We start from the raw sequence: 18,858 nt of genomic DNA on the forward strand, positions 1-18,858 counted from the left end.
ATTGGCGACAGCGGCGAGGGCGCCCGTGGATTAGGATGTGGATTGCAGGACAGACCTTTGTTTGGTCACATTCTCGACGGGGCTTGGGGGGAGGGTCGTCCTCCTTCGAAATCGCGCCAGATTTTTATAGACTCGCCTTAAAAGAACTCGCCGCTCTTCATAGAGTTAATTTATGGGGCTTTCGAGGAATATTGGGACTTTTAAGACGCTCTTTATTTTTTTCCCATTAGTATTTTCTGGTTACACTCCTAAAGGGACTCCCGGGTTTCAGCACCTCGCAGGAAGAGGGTGGGAGTGCGAGAAAGAACGGGGCCAGGAGGAGAAGGGGAGGATTTGTCCCCTAATCAAACTGCCTACAGGGCCCAGGCTGCCCAACATATTTTTAAAAATTAAATTTCTAACCATGTTGTGGGCAGTAAAACTCAGATTTAGGAACTGGGAGGAAATTGAGACAAACGAGGGCTATATCTACCTTTCCCCAGGTTTCCACCCATTTGAATTCAGTATTAGGGGAAGGAAGAGTTTGGGGCCTTAAGAATTTTAAGTTTAAAAAACGAGGACAGACCGGAGAAAGGATTAGAGTAACAGGTGAGGGGGGCGGGGAGGAAAAGCCCTTGGACCGCGTATTGTCTGCGCGGGGTTCCAGCCCCCCCCAACCCAGTCTCTGGGGCACAGAGGTGGGCGGCGAGGGCTCAAGGCCTGGGATGCCTGGGCTCCCGGGGGCCCGACCTCCCGCTCGCCATCTTTGATCCCAAGCGGAGAAGGTTGGTGTTCATGCTATAGATTGCCTTAAAGGTTCCTTTAAGCACTTTAATACACAACTAGCTCAGAAATCATTAAGAGACCTAGAGAAGGAGAAAAAAATACCTCACACTCACCGGTAATAAGTGTTGACATGCAGCAAAAATCGATTGAGTGGAACCGAGGTGGTGGCAGTAGCGATGGCTGTAGGGGGACCAGCGTGGGAGCGGGAGGGGCGAGGGAACTAGGCTTTTCTCACTTGAAGGGAAAAGGAGGTGCGGAAAGGGGCCGAAGGGCCAGCGAGGATGGGTGTGGGAAAGGGAGGTGAGGAGGGTAATTCTCCCTTCTGGAAGTCCTGGGAAAGAGCTGAGGTGGGAGAAAGGGCCTCTCATCAGCCCCGAGTCTCCGCCCACAGCCTGCACCACTCAAGTCGGGGAAGTGACAACTCTTCCCAAACCTCGACTTCCATTTTTGTTTTCTGCAGATTTGATTGATTTCCTTGAAATTGAGTTCTGTTTCAGCAAGCAAACTAGGCCGAGATCCACGTCCTGCACCCAGCGCTCCCAAGTCGTTCTTGGGCCTGCAGACGCAAATCCTCCCAGGGGGTCTCGTTAGCGCTTCCAGGCCCCCATCCCCAAATCCCCTCTCCCATTACCCTCCCTCGCCGCCCCTCCCCCCAAGCCCGGCGGAGGCTCTGGGAGGCCCGGACTGACAAGCCCCGCGGCTCCAGAAGCCAAAGTCCGCCCGTGGGGACCGTTTTCCTCTCCACTGCTCTCAAGTGAACAACAAGGACGGAGGTGACCCTCGTCCAAAGGGCTTTTATCTGCCCTCCACAGCCGCGTGATCCCACCGCAGGTCCGAGGCAGAGCTTAAAAAGGAAAGAAAGAAAGTTAATGTGCATTAAGCACTGATCTTAAATAGGGGACATTATCTGCGATCTCTTTAAGTGGCAGCAGCACTCCCATGCAGAACAAAGACTCAGTGTCTGAGCTCCAAAAGCTCATAGGTAAAATTTCAGTCCGATAAAAGCAACTTAAGCGCAAAAACACAGGTTTTCTCGGCCCCAGAAAACTGGCGGTTACTTTTTGCTCCCGATTCCCCAGCCAGGGTGATGTTTGTCTTTGCCCACCGCGGGGTGGGGGTGGGGGGGTGACCCGAAGAGCAAAAGACCTCAGAACTACCCCTCACCCTCACGCCTAACACACCGACTTCCCTTGCGCCACGGTGATGACTTCTTTAGGACTAAGTCGTATTTGCTACTATTTGTTACAAAAGTAATTTCACATGAAAAAAAAGAAAGCTGAAAACCACCAACAAAGGAAGAGTGGGTGCTTAACGTTCTTTTAAACCCTCACACCAAACTCATTCCCCGTTTAGATGTCAGAGGATGGGAGGGAGGACCAGGGCTGTAATTCATCTTGATTTGCTTCATTCTCAGGCAGTTTGCAAACTATAATCCTGCATAATTTCAGGAACAAGCAGCTTTAGAATTAATGGGTCAATATTATTTAAAACAAAACACGGGGAGCATGACCTTTGCCTCAACTACATATTGCTCGACAAGACTCAGGAAACTCCACTCTAACCTCTCAACCCCTGGGCTCTTTGAGAAACTAAAGGGCTGTGGTTATTAGAAATGGTCTTTGTTTCTTTTAATGTCTCGAAAGGATTTGGAAATAGTAATGTAATATAACATGAAGAATCTCTCTACTTAAGCCTGAGAGGTAAACGTGGAGGCCTAAATATTTTGAACTGAAGGTGTTTCCTTGTAAACTTATAGACATATTCCTCGAGAGGAATGTATATAAATTGTAGATGTATACATACACACATACTTCTCCAGAACAATTTAGTGGATGTGCAGGTTCCCCCCTCCCCAAAGGAGTAAACTTGAGAGTCATTCCAAGCTAACGTACTTTCTAAATTTCTTTCCCCTTTCTTCTTTCCCTCTTATATTATTTGCTAGCAATAATGGAATCCTCTGGGAGTAAGCCAAAGAAAAATCTGGGAAACAAGACCAGACTTCGCAGCCACCCCCCCCCTTTTTTTTTCTGAGAGTACCTCTTTTTTCTTTTTAGTTTCTGATGAATGACTATAATTTATTTCTACCAAATTTAAATAAGTACTGCTGCCTTGTGTATTTAACTAGGCAGGCAGAGGGAACTGGTTTGTTTAGTAAGCAGTGACTGAGAAACCCTGGCCAGGCGACAGAGGAGGGCAGAAAGAATCCAGACCAATTTGTATGCAGTATATTTTACTCCCATGAAATAAAACACATTTTTTTCATATTTGCTGAAAAGTAAAACAATAATATTGTACGAAATGTTATACACAGGGTAGGTTGTACATAGCAGTTTCAGGAACATCATTGCATCCACCAGAGAGACTATTCTAAAACTGATATTCACACATTTTTTTATAATAATAATATGTTAGAAACATACAGTGTGGCATTTAGTATATACATTCCTTTGCTCGCAAGCAAAAAATCCTAATCGCTTCTGTATAACATGCTTTATTTTAAAGCCTAACCTTTAAAAACACTGTTGTGATATTACTAACAACTGCCTTTTATAAAATTAATTTGACATTTCGATATATATACATCCTTTCAGTCATTTTAATGTTAACAACGCTAAACTTAAAAAATAACAAGCTTATAGTAATGTTAAAATGTCATATCCAGTCAAACATTTGTGTGTGTCCTTGCAACTGTTGGAAATACTTTTTAGTGAAAGATGTCAGACATTGAGGAAATTCCTTTGAAATCAAAGGAGCTCTCTTTAATTCAGTGGTTTCCCTTTTTCTCTATATCTTCTCTCTCTCTCTCTCCCTTTCTTTAGTGCCCACGACCTTCTAGCGTAATTCCCAGTCTTTCAACAAGGGCAGAGCTGCCCTATCTGGCACGGTCCTAGAATCCCGGCGCAGTGCGCGGCTCACACGGGCCGGTCCACGGCGTACTGGCAAGCACTCAGGTTGGACGCCGGGTTCTGCACGCTGGCGTAGCCGAAGCTGGAGTGCTGCTTTGCTTTCAGTCTCAGGCTGGCCAGGCTCGAGTTACACGTGTCCCTATAAACGTACGGAGGAGTCGGCGGCGCGTAAGGACAGGCGGGCGTGGGCACCGCGGAATTCAGCGACGGGCTGCTCAGGTTGTTCAAGTTATTCAGGCTGTTGAGGCTGGAGCCCGGGACGCCGGTCACCGCTGAGGGTACCATGCTGGACGACATGCTCATGGACGAGATGGAGTTGGGTGGGGAGAACATGCTCTGGGATGACAGGGGGTTGACGTTCATAGAGTTGAAGAAAGGGAAGCTCTTGGTGGACAGGGAGGCCGACGTGAGGCCCTTGGCGGCCCAGTTGTTGTACGAATAGCCCGGGTACATGTCGTCGTAGGGCTGCATAAGCCCGTTGAACTGCGGCCCAAAGCCATTCTTGCACAGCTCGGCCTGCTGGTTGCGTTCCCGCTTTCTCCATTTGGCCCGGCGATTTTTGAACCAAACCTGGGGGTGGAGGGCAAGGGAGCAAACAGACGCCACAGATCGGATTAGTAAAACCTAGATCCGGGAAAGCACCAGCAACCACCCCCGCTCGAACACAAACCCGCACACCCTCCCCGCCACAGTTCCCCCACCACCACCCCACTGCCCCATGCCCCCAGCTGCCAGAGCCCCGTCCCAACGCAGGGGGCCAGGCCGGTTCAGGCCTGCGAGCCCAGGCTCTGAGTTGCGCCACAAACCCCAGCACACCGCCTGGCGGCCTGCGAGTGGCTTATTCACTAACCCACGTCCTCCTCAGGGTCCAAAAACACTTACTGCAAAATAAACTCAGAGCAGCGGGCTTTCCGCCCAACCCTTCCCCGGCCACCTTGCAAACTTGCTTGCATTCCAAAGCCACAGTGATGAGGGCAAGGGGCTGGGAGGCCCGCTCTCTCTCCCACAACTCCTCCTCCCCTCTCGAATCTCCACCGCCGCCCCCTACTCCACGGAACGTGCGCCCTCAACAGGCGCCAGGCCACGACCCCCTTCCTCGCCTAGCAAAATAACCAAATAAAAAGTAAAAGACCACCTCCCCGACAGCTAATTAAACTCCACGAGCCTGGCGTGTAAATCTCCGGGAACCCGGGAAGAGTCGCTTTGCAGCCTTCCCCTCCCTTCGCTCCAGTCCTTCATACCCTCCGCCCACCCCAGGCCAGACCCGCGCGCCCGGCGCTGCTCTGGCCGGTCCCGGCCTAGTCGCTGGGCTTTGCGGGCGGCCGCCCAGCCCCGCCAGCCCCCACCCGTGTCCGGTGGCCCAGACGCAACCCCATTCTCAATCCACATCGGGCCCGCCCGTAGCCCCAGACGGCGGCTATTGTGTATTGGAGCAAGGCCTGACCTGAGATTTCCGAGCTGACACCGATGATGTTTCACATTACACATCTCAGCCAGGCCCAGCCATCTAATCCGCTTTTTTTTCCCCTCCTTTTTCCCTTTCATTCTCGATTTCCTTTTTATCCCCCTTCCTCTTTGCACCCGACAGCTATAAAAAGGACGCCTCACTGCCCACTCGGCTGGACAAGCAGCGGGCCTGGAAGGAGGTAGTCCCAGGGAGCCTGAGAGCAGCGCTGCGGCGGCAGGGACTTGGAAGGGACTGCTGAGAAGTCGGAGGGGGTGGGGGAGGGTTTTCCGAAGGATTCTGGAGACCCCATAGATTGTGTTTTCATTTTAATTACTTGCCATTTCTACCCTGGGCCGTCTAAACTTTGCCCAGGCGAGAGGAGTACGTGCAAGGCCCGATCCCCAGATGCGCGTGAGAGCTACGAAAAACTGACCTTGTGCAAAAAAACACGCGGTCCGGGCCTGAGCCGTAGCTCTGCGCTGTTAAACTAAAACCATTTCCAACTTCAACCTGGCTCATTTATCCACTAGCACAGCCTCATTCCCTACACACATGCCACTCAGAGAGTGCCTTCGGTCTCTCGGCTTTGGGAGTGCATTTTGGTCTCATTTCATCATTATTGCTAGAGTGTTTTCTTCTGTTTTCTCAGCTCTAACTGGGGGCTCTTTTTCTATCCAGATCATTTTTTTTTTAACAGCAAAGCCTCTGGCTCCTGCTATGCTTGTTTTCTGCTTCCAGAATCCTAACAAATTTGGAGTTTTCCACCGACCAGCACAAACCAGGATATTGGGTAATTTAAGTTCATTTTTGCCAATCCATAAAGTACAGATTTGCTACAAAGGTAAGCCCTTTCTTTAATAAAACTATTATGATTGGGAGGAAGGGTGTGAGTAACAGTCTCCTGAGAAAAGATAAATAAACCAAACCGAAAAGTCTTTCTTCTTTTCTTTCTAAGAGGACCGGCAAGGTAGCAGTTGTGTATTAAAACTGCTTCCGCAGATCACAAAACCAGGGGATAGGGTGTGGAAGAGATCTGAATGGCAGAAAAACCGCAAAGACTGTAAGGAGGGAGAGCAGAGGAGAGAAAGGGCCGGGCTAGGCCTGGCGCGGAAGTTTTCCAGGGAGGGCAAACCCCTGCGTGTCTCAGGCGGGTTTTCCTTGTTAAAGGCGCTCAGGTTGGAGCCTGTCCTCGGCTCCTGGCCTGGGACGGATCTTATTAGCGCTCGTCTGGCGAATACAAGCCGGGAACACAATGCCCTGTGTAGGGGAATGCACGCGGCCGCGTTTGGGAGCGCGCAGTGGGTCGGGGCGTGGAGCCGGAGCCGCTCCCGGCGCCTGCGCCAGGCCCGCGGCTAGTCTCGGAAGAGGGAGCTGTAACCTCGCAACTGGGGCCGCCGTGAGAGGCCATCTGCCTTTGCAAAGGCACCCACCCGAGCCCTCCGGGACAGCGCTGCCTTCCACACTCTCTCCCGGGCTACAGGGCCGGCATCCCCGCAACGTCCTCCCCGCTAGCCCTCCCAGCCTCCGTGCGGGCTCCTACCCGGACTCGGGCTTCCGTAAGGTTGGTCCACACGGCGATTTCTTCGCGCGTGGACATGTCCGGGTAGCGGTTCCTCTGGAAAGTGGCCTCCAGTTCCTGCAGCTGCTGGCTGGTGAAGTGAGTCCGCTGCCGCCGTTGCCTCTTCTTCTTGGACGGGTCTTCGGCGCCCACGTCCTCATTCTTTCCCTGCTGGCTCTTATCTTTCTCTGAAAACGAAACACACAGAGGTCCCCATCAGCATGCCCACCTGCTACCCGCGAACGCCAACTGGACCAGGCGGCAGAGGCTGCGGAAGAGCTGGGCTGCCTGGCGGGGGAGGAGGGTGTGGAGCGGCCGCTCCGGGCCAGGGAAAGAGCTGCGTCTACGGGGTGTGCAGACGTGAGTGTGGGTGTGCGCGCCCCACCGCCTCTCTTCCCCCAGCACCGCACGTTTTATTTACACGTTTATCTCACTGCGACGGCACAGTCATTTTTATAGCCTGTGCTTTCAGGTATATTTATAAGCTTCTGCGTGGACACACCAAATCTCCCGGGACATCCACACGCGCGCGTTTTACAGAACCCCCTCGTAAAAAGCTCAGATTTCGATGCGGTTTCGGAAGGCTAGGAAAAGTAGGCTTCGGGATTCGGCGAGGCACCCAAGTTCCTCTGCCCTTTAGGAAAACCGCCTGTTCTTCTGAGGCGTAGTTTCACGAATATTTTTCTAACAAGCGGAGCTTCTTGGTAGCTGAAAGCCGAGAGCAGAACAGGGGACGCATGGGGGCTCGGGGAGCGGCCTCTGAAGGTCTTCGAATGGAGATACTGGGATTTTTGTGACCCAAAAAACAGAAAGGAGGCCAGGGTCGGAATAGGGAGGGCGGCAGAACTGCCCGCGTGGATCGCGCCACCCCAGCCGGGCAGTCAAGGCAGAGCGAACGGGACGAGGGGTCAACACAACCCTGGCTCCAGAAGTTCTAAGGGGAGCGGACTACAGGACCACTCCCACCACGCCTCCCCCAGGAGGGGCCGACTTCCTCGCGGGCGAGAAGGGCCGAGCGGCGCGGGGCCACGCGGCGCCTTACCTGCGGCCTCGGGGCTGGAGGTGTCAGAGATGGTGTGCACCTCCAGCCTGTGCTTGGAAGAGTCCAGGGAGCGGGTCTGACCGGGAGCCAGGACCGAAGCCATGGCCAGCGGCTGGGGATGGTGACAGGAGGAGGACGAGGAGGCGGCCAACAGCTTGGTCCCTGCTGCTCGGTGCTCCAAGTGCAGCGGGCCTTTCATGCAGTTCATGGGCGAAGGAGCGCGCCGCCCTACGAGTCCTGGGCTGCCGCCCGGCCGAAGCCCGGGCGAAGGAGCGCGCCGCCCTACGAGTCCTGGGCTGCCGCCCGGCCGAAGCCCCGCCGCCGCCGCCGCCGCCGCCGCCTGCTCCGCTTCCCGCTCTAGGCGCGGAGTTTCCTCGCGGTGGCCGCCGCGGGCAGAGCAGGGAACACAACCCCGGCAGAGTCCTCGAGCCGAGCCGTCCCAGTCCCCTTCGGAAGGCTCAAGCGAAAGGGTCCGGCGGCCGAAAGTCAGCGGGCCAAAGGAGACATGGGGATGTGGGTAGGAGAGCACGGTTCGGAGCGTCTTTGGGGAGCAGGCTTCCAAGCTCCAAAGCGAAACAAAAGTGGGCAAAGACCCCTTTCTTCCCTCCCTCCCTCCCTCCCTCCAGTACCCCTCCAATAAGGAAAGCTAACGCCGCCGTTTGCGCTCTGCCCGCCCCCCGCGCGGCAGCCCTGACAGCGAAGTGTCAAGAGTGACAGGGACAGGTAGCTGTTATTAGATCTCCTGCGGCGGCGGCGGCGGCAGCGGCGCGGGCCTCTGCGCGCACCCTCCGCGGTGCGCACACACACACTCCCTCGGGCGGTCGAGCTCGAGCCCGGCCTCGCCGCAGCTCAGGTCCCAGCACCCAGGCGAGCGACGGACCAGCTCTGCGGCTCCGAGCTTCCCTGTTGGCCTAACATCTTAAAACCAGAGGCGGGCTTCCTGGTGCCGAGACGTCACTCGGCCGCTGCCCTCCCCAACCCTCCCCGCCTCCTCCCAGACCCTTCGCCGGCTGGAGTGACGTGACTCCGCACCAATCAGGAGCCCCCGAGCCGCGACCGAGGGACAGTCCTGTCTGCACCTATCAGCTGTGCGGGGCCGGGCTAATACCTCGCTGTGCCCGCCGAGTCTACACCCGGCGGCTCCCGGGAATTCTGCTCCGGCCCGGCCAAAAACGATCCGGCTTTTAGTTCTGGTGGGGAGGTGGAAATATGCGGCTGGGAGTAAAAGGCTCGTCAGAAAGAAGCGGAAAGATCGAAGGCTGAGAGGTATAAGGATCAACAAGACACCCAGCCACCCTCCCCTCCTTCCTTTTGTGTCTCACTACATTCATTTCCTACCGAGAGGTGTTTTTCTCCCCCGTATGGAGAGGAGACATGCTACTTAAAACCAGAAAAATTTCAGAACACCAACAAATCACCTCTCCGATCTTAAATTTTCCAAACAGTCTGTCAAGTGAATGCTGCGGAGCTAATCTGAAGAAGCTTTACTTTAATTGCAAAGAAGACAGAGCCAAGAGAGGCTAATAAATTAGAAATCGAGAAGCAAATGGATCCGTCAAAAGAAAATTACCTTGACTTTAAACGAACAACTGTTTGGTGGTTCACTCTGGATTTACACAAGAATAAAAAGTCGCCTCAGATCACGTTCTCTGTAATGCTTATTAGTCCCCAGACAGAAAACACACAATAGACTAGAAACCCTAACCCAGCATTTTCAAAATGCTGAAAGCTTATCCATTCTACTTAACATTGATTAAGACACATATCCGAGAGCTTTCAAATTCCTTATACACTGTATTAAGCTCATCCTAGCCCGAGAGAGCCACGCTTTAAATTCAACTCTCTTGTTTACTTTGTTACCAGATTCAAACCCATAAAGCCTGTAGAATCAACAACCTTGAGCTAATTATATATAAAATATGCTTTAATGAATTTCCATACAATTAAGAATGTTGCCAAATAACCAATTTCAAGGATAATTTTTAAGTCATTTTCTATTCCTAGGAGCTCCAGGCTGTCTTGAATTGGTGGAGTCCAAGCAGGCAGAGGCAGTAGGTTGTGGGCAAAAGCCTAGGAGAACATTCAGCAAGGAAAAGCAAAGCCTTGTTCATTTATTTAAAACAAAAGGAAAAAACACCTTTGGGGACATCTAAATCTTTACAGCTCTATTTCCAAAGAAATTAAAGAAAGAAATTCAAAGTTATCATTCAAAATAATTTGTGAAAGTCCTTTTGTCCTCCGGCTTAGGTCAGCTGGAGAGCACAAACTAATCTCCCCTGGGTTTCTGCATTGACGATTGCTTTATTGTGGAGTTAGTGTTATCATCCCTGAATGTGTATTTGTTTGACATTACAGTCAATGATTTGCAACGCCAGTATGAGGTATCTTCAGAAAACTCCCTCCTTGTCCTTGTTCCCAAGATTGGGAAACTTTTCAATCTGAGGCAGAGTGGACGAAGCAGACTACAAATACGTTTGTAACCTATGTGTCTCTCCTTTGCCCTGCTCCCGCCTCCCCCCCACCATATCTGCAACTCCTCCCCCATTTTAAACAAGCTTGAGAGCAGTCCAAGAACCAAATGAGAATTCTTCAGTCTCTCCCCAAAGTATCATGCCACTTTAAGAAGAATTTAGCTACAAGGAGGAACTTTCTTCATAGGAAGCTTTAAATCAGCATTTCTGGTTTTAACCTTTTATTCCAGTTAACCCCATTCCATGCATACACACACCTGCTTAGAGCAGAACACATCCTCATGTGACAGGTCTGCATTAGCTGAGGCTCATACATCCAGCTATATTAGGTCCTGAAATCTTATCACTAAATTATACATATTACATAAGCAGCCTGTTGGTAAAGAAGGTTAAATTAATTTACATTCTGCTCATTATCTGGTGCTTAAATGATGCATTTTATCCCTGAGATTTGGTGGAGAATCTCCTTCTCAGACCCCCCAGTGTTTCACCGAAGACAATGCTCTTACATTTGTAGTGGTTTTTAATCTGATAAGACACTAATTTGCTTAAGTCTTTTAAATAAGGGTTTTAAATGTTTCTCACCATTTTCTTATTGAATTTCCTCGAATTCCCCCAAGACCATAAAGTATATGTGTAAAGTAAATATTTCCTCCCATTGCACTGCCAGCTGATGACCTATAAGTAAGTCAATATGAATCCAGCCCTTTTCTGCCCAATGTGCTTACTAATCATATTCTAGTATCTTCTCTTAAACCTCAGCATAGCTGCAATCCCCACAATACCATACACTCAAGCCTTCATATCACAAAGAAACTCAATCACATCAAAGAATGAAAGATTCTCCTCCATAGTGAGCATACTTTTTTCCTTGTCTCTTCAACATTCAAACCCTGGAGTTGCAATTTTTGGTGGAGGCTCTGAGTGGTTTTCAAAACTCCTTACTCAGAAGAGCTGAGAAGCTCCACAGAGCCATGTAGATTTCTAAGCCCATCTCTCATTAAACCCATGGAATTTTGATTTAAGCTCTTTGGCTCTGTTGACTAACAGAACTTTCCTCAAGGCAAATACAGTATGAAGGACCTAAACCAGCCTCCAAAGTGGGTGAAAAATCCAAGGGCAAGTGACAGCTCCCCATAGTGCCAAAGTGTGGAAATGCTGGTGATCAGCCTGAAAGCCTAAAAAGATAAGGTATCTTAAACTATATCGATCCATTGCAAAGTCAAGTGGAGAATAAAGAAAGACAAATTACTTGAAGAACTCTGGTTAAGCAAAAATGAAATCATATATACATATGCATATATCTATCTATAGATAGAAATACACATACATAATATATCCCCCCCCCCCCAAGAAAAACCCCAACTGAGCCAGGGAGGTATTTCTTTGCATTTTTCTAGCCAGAGTTTCAACTCTCTCCTAATCTTCTAATCACTTCACACACTCTGAGTTTGGGTGATACCCTTTCCAGCCCCAACAGCGTTCACTCCACCGGTGGTAGGAGTGCTCCAACATGAAAAGTCTAGATGAGGAAAAGCAAGTGTGTAGTGGGGAATGAAGAAACATTTTTCACTTAAAACTCTAGTGGTGGTGGGCAATTTTTAGATTTAATCTACAAAAAACCTGTGGGTGCAAATGTATAGGCAATACAGATGACAAAGGAGCTGGAAGTAAGGGAACCTTGGGTATTCTGTTAGTTCAGAGCTACTGTTACCCGCCTGTCCTCCACTCTTCTTTGACTGGTCCTAGAAATTACTATGACTTCAGCCTCCATCACAGAAATTGCCAATTCAGAAAAAACCCAGCATGGTCGGTTCAGGGAAGCTGGAGGTGCTGCACAGCTGCGGTGGGGAAAGGACAGGAAGGCGAGCGCGGCTTTGGGTTTTCCACTCAGAAGAAATCAGGGATCGTCTCAATCGGGTTTTCTTGCTTATTCTTTCAAAGAAAGACCCTTGAGGAGGGAAATGTGTGACACGGGGTCAGGCGTGTTTTGAGCTGGTATTTGCCACCGATTACCAGCCTTAAGGTCTTATTTAATTTCACACTCTTCAGGGTTAGTTGCACAAAGGCCCTCTGGCCATTGCGGAGAGAATGGGTTGGGTAGCGCCGCCAAACTCTCGGCTGTGGCGGCCGGGATATGAACTGGGACCCAACCAAGTGACCCTTGACTTCTGGGAGAAAAAAAAAAAATCTGTCCTCAAAGCTCACCTGGAAGATGGTTCAGTTAGATGTCTCCTTGCGCTGTCAGGCCGTAGAGGGGTGGTAGTCTCGCTCCCATCCAGGCCAGCTCAAGGACGAGACCCGCCCGGACTCAGGTCGGAGGCACGTGACAGGCGTGAGTGTGTGTATGCGTGAGCGTGCGGTGTTAGGCGCAGAGGTCAGAGGGAGACCTTGCACCTTGCCCGGTGAAGTGGCTCTGCCTCCCCTCCTTCCCCTGCCTGGCTTTTCTCTGCCCGCAAATCAAGCTGGAAAGGGCCCCTTCACTGTCCTCCCCCCACCCCAGTCACGAAGCCGAAGCACCCAGAAATTAAAGGCTTTATTGTGGCTGATTCCACCTCCCCCATTCCCTAAATGGAATAAAAAAGTGCAGGTTTGTAAAAAGTGGCGGATTCTTTTCGGAATCAGAAGTCTGTAGAGGTACTGAGCAACATCCGCCCTCTCTGGGTCCCTGCAAATGGTCCCCATATTTCCGTTCCCACACTGTGGCTTCAAGTTTGGGATAGCTGGCTGCTGGACGGTTCTCTTCACCCCACACTGGCGGGTGGAGAGAAGAGCGAGAGATTCGAGGGGGCTCGGGGAGGTGGGAGGACTACTGCAATCACTAAACCCACGTGCTGTAATGCCTTTTCACATCAGCCTGTTAATGCTACAGGTTTATTAGGCGCTCATTTAATCGTTGAACTGCAGCTAGTCGTGGAAAAGTAAAATAAAGAGAACGGTATATTTGTGTATAGAGGTAAGAGAGAGATAGAGGAATGAGATAAACATCAACATCTAGGTCCAGAGAGATAGAAATGACAAGGGACTAACTAAAGTTACTTAAAAAAAAAAAAGTGGATTGAAATGCTCCTCTTTCTCTTTTCTCTATTTTCCCTCTTCAGCTCATGTCCCGTCTCCCTTTCTATTTCTCTTGTTCCCCTTCTTTCTGTCTTCCTTCTCCCAGACATGCTGGTAGCTAACATTCAGCATTAGTTGTCATGGTGACCATAAATCACATAAATCCAAAAATACCCACCTATAATCTGAGATGAAGCTTTTATTTCCCTAGTGAAATAATATTTTAAAAACTGTCAGCTGACAAAAAAAAAAAAAAAAGGAACCCACCTCATTGTCGTAACCCAAGTAATATATTACTTCTAAAGGTTTAAATTAAAATGTCAGCCTGTTAAAAACATGCTGGGAGAATCTTGGGCACTCTTCATGTCACATCCTCACAATGAAGTTTACTGCATCACTCCCTATCGCTGTTTAACACATACACGTAATTTTGCCTGCTCTCTCTCCTTCTATTCATTTCTTTCCTCCCTTCCCAACTACCTTAGTCCTCACAGACTGTCTGCCTTAAGTTGTAAAAGAAAGGAGCGTCCTCAGGATCAGAAAGGAGCTCAATCCTTTGCCTGAGCCTTCTGAGGACCTTGTATGTTGGTCCTCTTTATCAATCACTTCCTTAAATGAAAGATGGGTGCCTTGGGGGAAAAGGTGCTGGTCAGGGCCACAATGGGGGAGACTTTCTAGAGGAATGGAGAAGAGAGAAAAGCGGAGGGAAGGACTGGTGGGGGAAAGACGGAGTAGTGGAGAACTGAGCGGGGCGGCCAGCTTCTGTGATTAAGTCTAGCCCAGGAAAGGTATGTATATTCTCCCACTCTTGCCTTTTTCTCCTGAGAGGAAACTTTCCCATTTGAAGACGCTGAGCAGGGGGGTGGGAGGAAGGAGGGTGGCGGCCGCAGTTGGGCCTTTTGTCTTCTACCTTGGGCTTGTTGTCTTTTGCCTATCTTTGGATTACAGGGTATTCGCCTAGATGAAGAGCCATTAATTACCCATTCAGTCAATATTAGGAAGACGACAAAGCTTTTTACATAGGATTAAGAAGACATCAGATTGTTCCATTAGTATATTCCTGCTCACGAATAAGCTTTCGTTATACATTTCCTTCTCCCCCGAGTCGCTCTAACAACTGCTGCATATATTAACAGCGGGCGGTGCGGGATGACAGCCTCGCCAGCCTCGCGAAACTTTGAGCGCGCACCGCGTCAGTACCGAGGAACACGACCTGTAAAGACTACTGTGCGGGCGGGAATCCGCTGGGACTGACTACTTTTGGACAACTTCCCCTCTTGGGAGGAAAAAAAACCCACACAGAAAGGAGAGGCAGCTTCTACCGATAAGCTGCAGATTTGGCGTGGGGTGGGGTGTGGGTAGAAAAAAAATGGAATTCTCCCCTTCCCCAGCTCCGCGCTTCCGGAGACCTCACGCCTCTGCGGCACGCCCCGGTGCCCTGACCCCCTCCTCGCACTAAGAGCCCTCCACCCTTCCAAACACCCCCCTTCTTCCTGACCGCGCTCAGGCCCGAGCGCCTCCCCACGCAGCACCATTTTGCCTTTTGCTGGAGGTGGTCTGGGCTGCTTTCGCGGTGCTCCTTGTGAGCGTTAAAATAGCTCTGTAACGGCGAAGGGAAACCAGGCGATTTGTTTTGGGGGGCGCGGGAGGGGATACATTAGGAATCCACGGTGTATGTGCTCCGCAAGCATTTGGTGATTGAGTGAATAGGGCTCTGCGGCCGCCAAGGCGGCGGGGGTTACCGCGGGTGCTCTGAAGAAGACGGGCACCCGGCTGCTTCCGCAGGAGACGGTGTGTGTCGCGGCGGGGCCTTGGAGTCCCTGTCCCTAGGGAAGGAAGTCTGCGCGCACCAGAGGCCCGGGTCGAACACTTTCAGCCCAACTGCTCTGCCAAAACGATTTAAAAATTAATGGCATCGCTGGGGGAGGCCCGGCGAAGGTACCCGCCCCAGGTCTGGTCGCGAAGCCAGGCGCGGGGACCGAAAGGCGTTAGCTCGGTTGATTACAGCTGCGAATCCAGAGCCACGGCCCCTAAACTTTAAAGTATTGACAGGGGAGGATCATTCCGTCCTCTTCCCGAAGGCGAAGACAACTTTTTGAGTTCCTCCAAACGGAGCTCCTTTCGGGACACCCAAAGCGAGGAAAAGCCAAGGACCTCTGTTCCAGGGGGATGTTCTAAGCGGGCCTCTGCCCCTTCTGTGTGGGGGATGCTGTTTAACTTGTCAACTCTTCCTCTCTTCACCTGCCATACCTAGCCACCCCTCTCTTCACCCTCTCTCAAACCCCTGGCTTTAGGGGATCTTCAGCCTACTCCCTGCCCCCTCCCGTTTCGGGGTTCTAGCCAGGCTGTGGGTATCAAGGGGATGGGGACTCGCTTGCGATGGGACGCAGAGGTCGGGCCTCCCAGAGGTCGACACCGTCAACTCCGAAAACGTTTTCAGTCTTCAATGAGGACACCGTGTTTTGGGGGGATGAGGGAGAATAGTGCCAATAATAGAATAGCATGGCCCTTTTCGAAAATCGCATGTCATTGTAAACACTTTTCTTTTTAAAAGCAAAAAAAAAAAAAGCAAATAAATATTATAAAAAATTAAGGAGAAAAAATCATTTTTCTCTTTCTTTCCTTCTTTCTTTCTTTCTTTTTCTTTTCTTTTCTTTCTTTCTCTCTTTCTTTCGCAGGCTGTCGATAGGAGATTGCATATTCCATAAGTTAAATTTATTTCTACTCAGTAAAGGGGACTCTGGCAACCTTCCTTCTATGGCTTTGCCCACTCGTGTGTGACATTTTTGGTCTAATCCCATTCCCTAAACGCCAATAAAATCAAGATTTTCAGCATTTTTCCTATCACGTGTCTCTTCTTAATTAATGGCATTAAACATGTTTGGGCAGCAATTTTCCTCTTCGGTCCAAAAAGTAGAAAACAGACTATTAGCTGTGTGGGGAAGAGCCTATCCCTGCACTAAAATAATCCGGGCCTGAACATAATGGTTAAGAAAACAATCGTTTGTTATTTCTAGCTCTTTATTTGTTTGCTAATTACCAAAAGCGAACGCCCAGGAGCGCCTGCCTGAACGGTGACAGGAGCAGACAGGACTCACCGGCTCTCTGCCGCCTCTTGCCCACCTAGGAAGCCCCCATCCCACCTCAGGCTTCCCCTCCAAGGGGTCCTAAGCTCTCGTGGAAGCCACCTGTCCTCAGAAACCATTCCTGGGGTCAAGAAAACACTGGATTGGCGTGGGGGTGGGAGGAGACATTTTGCATCTCTCGGCTCCCAGCGCTGCGAGAAATGTCAACCTCGGCTGGGCCGCGGAAGGCCCGCGCTGTGCGAAGCGAGACTGGGGAGCTCCCCTAGCCTGGCCGGAGCCGGCGCTGAACACGCACAAAGCATTTTCCCCGGGAGTCATCGCTGCTCTTGATTTTTAACCATATCCCAAACATACTCTGGTGTAATAATTTATTTTTACGACCGATTATCAAACAGAAGAAGAATTTAACACAATCTTAATGACAGAAATCACCCGACGTTATCTCTACATGGCCCCATTTAACCCCATGGGGTTAATCCCGGACAAGTGAGCGTTTAACTGGCCCAGCAGGAGGACTTAGCGATATTGCGCGGTGTCGAGGCCGTTGTGCTCCACGCCACTTTAGACGTTTTATTCCAACAAATGATGCTTTTCTCTCCGATTCACTGGGAAGCCCAGTGCGGGGCTTTTGTTTTCTTCTCGGTAATACGGTTTGTTTACTTGGCGGGGGGTCCCAATTCGCTCCCCTCTAGCACACATTACATTTGTATCCTTACACTTTAATCCGGAAAGAGGGGGTTAGGGGCCGAGGACTGTGAGGGCTTTATCTCCTCACGTTATCAAAGGTCAACAACCTCCTAAGGATAGGCACTTATTTATTAAGGGGCCTGGAAAACACGGAGAATAGACGAACGGTAAATTTGAGTTTTTCATGTATTCCAAAGGAAAGGTTGTCCTCTCATCCCCTCTCTGTCTCTCTGTCTCTCTCTGTCTCTGTCTCTCTCTCTCTCACACACACACCTAAAAGACACGTTTCAATTCAACAAGATCTGTGCGTAGGAGACGTCTTAAGTTTGACACAAGCCTGCACACTCTGAGCAGCAATATCCCTTGCCTTGTCCAGAGTGAAACCGATCAACCACACTACCAAAACCCGAGATCCCGCAACCAGCACAACAGGTAGGTTCGTGTCGACAGGGGCACCCACTCCATTCCACCCTCGGCTGCTGCGCGCAGTTGCTGCCCTCAGGCTCTGCAGGGTTGTTGTCAGCTCGCCGCCGGGGCTAACCTACGCCAGCCCGAGCCTCGCGTGCTGGCCTTCCGCGGTAAACCCCGCGCCCACAAGCCGGGGAGGGGCGCGGCCGAGGGCCGACGGTACGGGGTGGGCCCTGCCGCTGCTGCATGCAGTGGGACGTGGTGAGCGACAGAGGTCGCTGTTGGACCACTTTTCCACGCCAGCTAGCGGCACAGAGGTAGGTTGGGGGTGTGCACAGATCAGGCCACACATCAGGAGATGATCAGGAGAGAGCGAGAGGGAGAGGGAGAGGTGATGGGTCTCAGGAGTGCAGTATAATTTGGGGAAAGGAATTAACGTTCCTTGGACGGCTGCTTCCCATCCCAACCAGAGGCCAAGTTCCGAGCAGGCGCGCCCCGTCTGGCGGCCTCGCCTGCGTGCGCCTCACCCGAGCCCCAGAGGACCGGAGGCTGGTGCCCAGCGCGCGGCCTGCGCCTCGTTCTCGGCCTTACCATTGGCGCCGGGATGCTGCCTCGGGAAGAGCTTGCTGCTGGCCCCCTCTTTCCGGCTCTCGGGGGAGTCCGTGAACTCGACCTTTTTGATTTCGGAGTCTTTGGGGAAGAGGCATTCAACGGCCGCCGGCTGCACGCCTGGGCCACGCGCGCCAGCCCCACGTGCCGGGAGAGAGACGCCCCGGATGGCGGCGGAAAGTAGGGGGGGTCGAGGAGGGTGGGAGAGGGAGGCAGGACGGAGGAGAAAGAGGGACAAAGAGCAAAGACCCAGTTAGAGGAAAGAGCGGAGGACACTCCCGTCTCCCGGACCCTCTGGCAACCCGGCGCAGGGCGACGTTCTCTCTCCGCGCCTCCCCGGCTGCCAGCAGCTCCCGTCGGGAGGCGGAGGCCCGGGGCTTCGACACGCGGCGACAGGCTCCCTCTCTATCCACAACCCCCCACTGGGAGAGGCCACCGGCGTCCTGGTTCTGATTTCCTTCCTGCTCTGGCCGGCCCCTCCGGGAAGCGCCCCTCGCGCGGCCTCGCCACGGGACCAGTGCCCTCTCGCCGCCCTCGCGTGTCGCGGTCTCCCGTCGGGTGACCCTGGCGGAAGAAACGACTCTTACCTAATTGCACACACGCCGACACTAGTTTGCGGCAGTTGGTCTCCATTCCCCGTTATCTGCAAAACGGAAGAGAAGGAGGGCTGTGAGAAGCGGCGGCGGGCGAGCGCGCAGGGCTCAAAGCAGGCTACCTGTGGGGCAGACGACTTCGACACTAGCTATTAGGCGCCTGGTCTGTGCTAGGTTTCAGGCGTGTTTCTGGAACCTGACAGTGTCTGGCAGCCCAGCCTCATTCCCA

The 18,858-nt window shown here is 51.6% G+C and overlaps 1 protein-coding gene across 2 annotated transcripts; it reads right to left on the reverse strand.

The window, feature by feature from the left end:
• Positions 1-3,677: 3,677 nt before the first annotated feature.
• Positions 3,678-18,669, reverse strand: PITX2 (paired like homeodomain 2). Of its 2 annotated transcripts, XM_065877693.1 has the most exons (4): positions 18,624-18,669; positions 18,019-18,156; positions 6,659-6,864; positions 3,678-4,241 (listed from the first exon to the last, which is right to left on the reverse strand). In XM_065877693.1, exons 1-4 carry the CDS (start codon positions 18,667-18,669, stop codon positions 3,678-3,680), a joined length of 954 nt encoding a protein of 317 aa, XP_065733765.1. The 2 variants fall into 2 exon arrangements, with proteins under 2 accessions (XP_065733765.1, XP_065733764.1); XM_065877692.1 differs by lacking the exons at positions 18,019-18,156; positions 18,624-18,669 and adding an exon at positions 7,719-7,926.
• Positions 18,670-18,858: the final 189 nt, after the last annotated feature.

Source organism: Phocoena phocoena, chromosome 5, assembly GCF_963924675.1.
Source record: "Phocoena phocoena chromosome 5, mPhoPho1.1, whole genome shotgun sequence".
Classification (NCBI taxonomy): Eukaryota; Metazoa; Chordata; class Mammalia; order Artiodactyla; family Phocoenidae; genus Phocoena; species Phocoena phocoena.

What these genes read in the sequence shown, in the direction of transcription:
- PITX2 (XM_065877692.1), bottom strand. Translation starts at nt 7,926, where the DNA reads ATGAACTGCATGAAAGGCCCGCTGCACTTGGAGCACCGAGCAGCAGGG. An exon ending in CTCCAGCCCCGAGGCCGCAG is followed by an intron (nt 6,865 to 7,718) that starts GTAAGGCGCCGC and finishes TTTCGTTTTCAG; the next exon opens with AGAAAGATAAGAGCCAGCAG. An exon ending in TTACGGAAGCCCGAGTCCGG is followed by an intron (nt 4,242 to 6,658) that starts GTAGGAGCCCGC and finishes CTCCACCCCCAG; the next exon opens with GTTTGGTTCAAAAATCGCCG.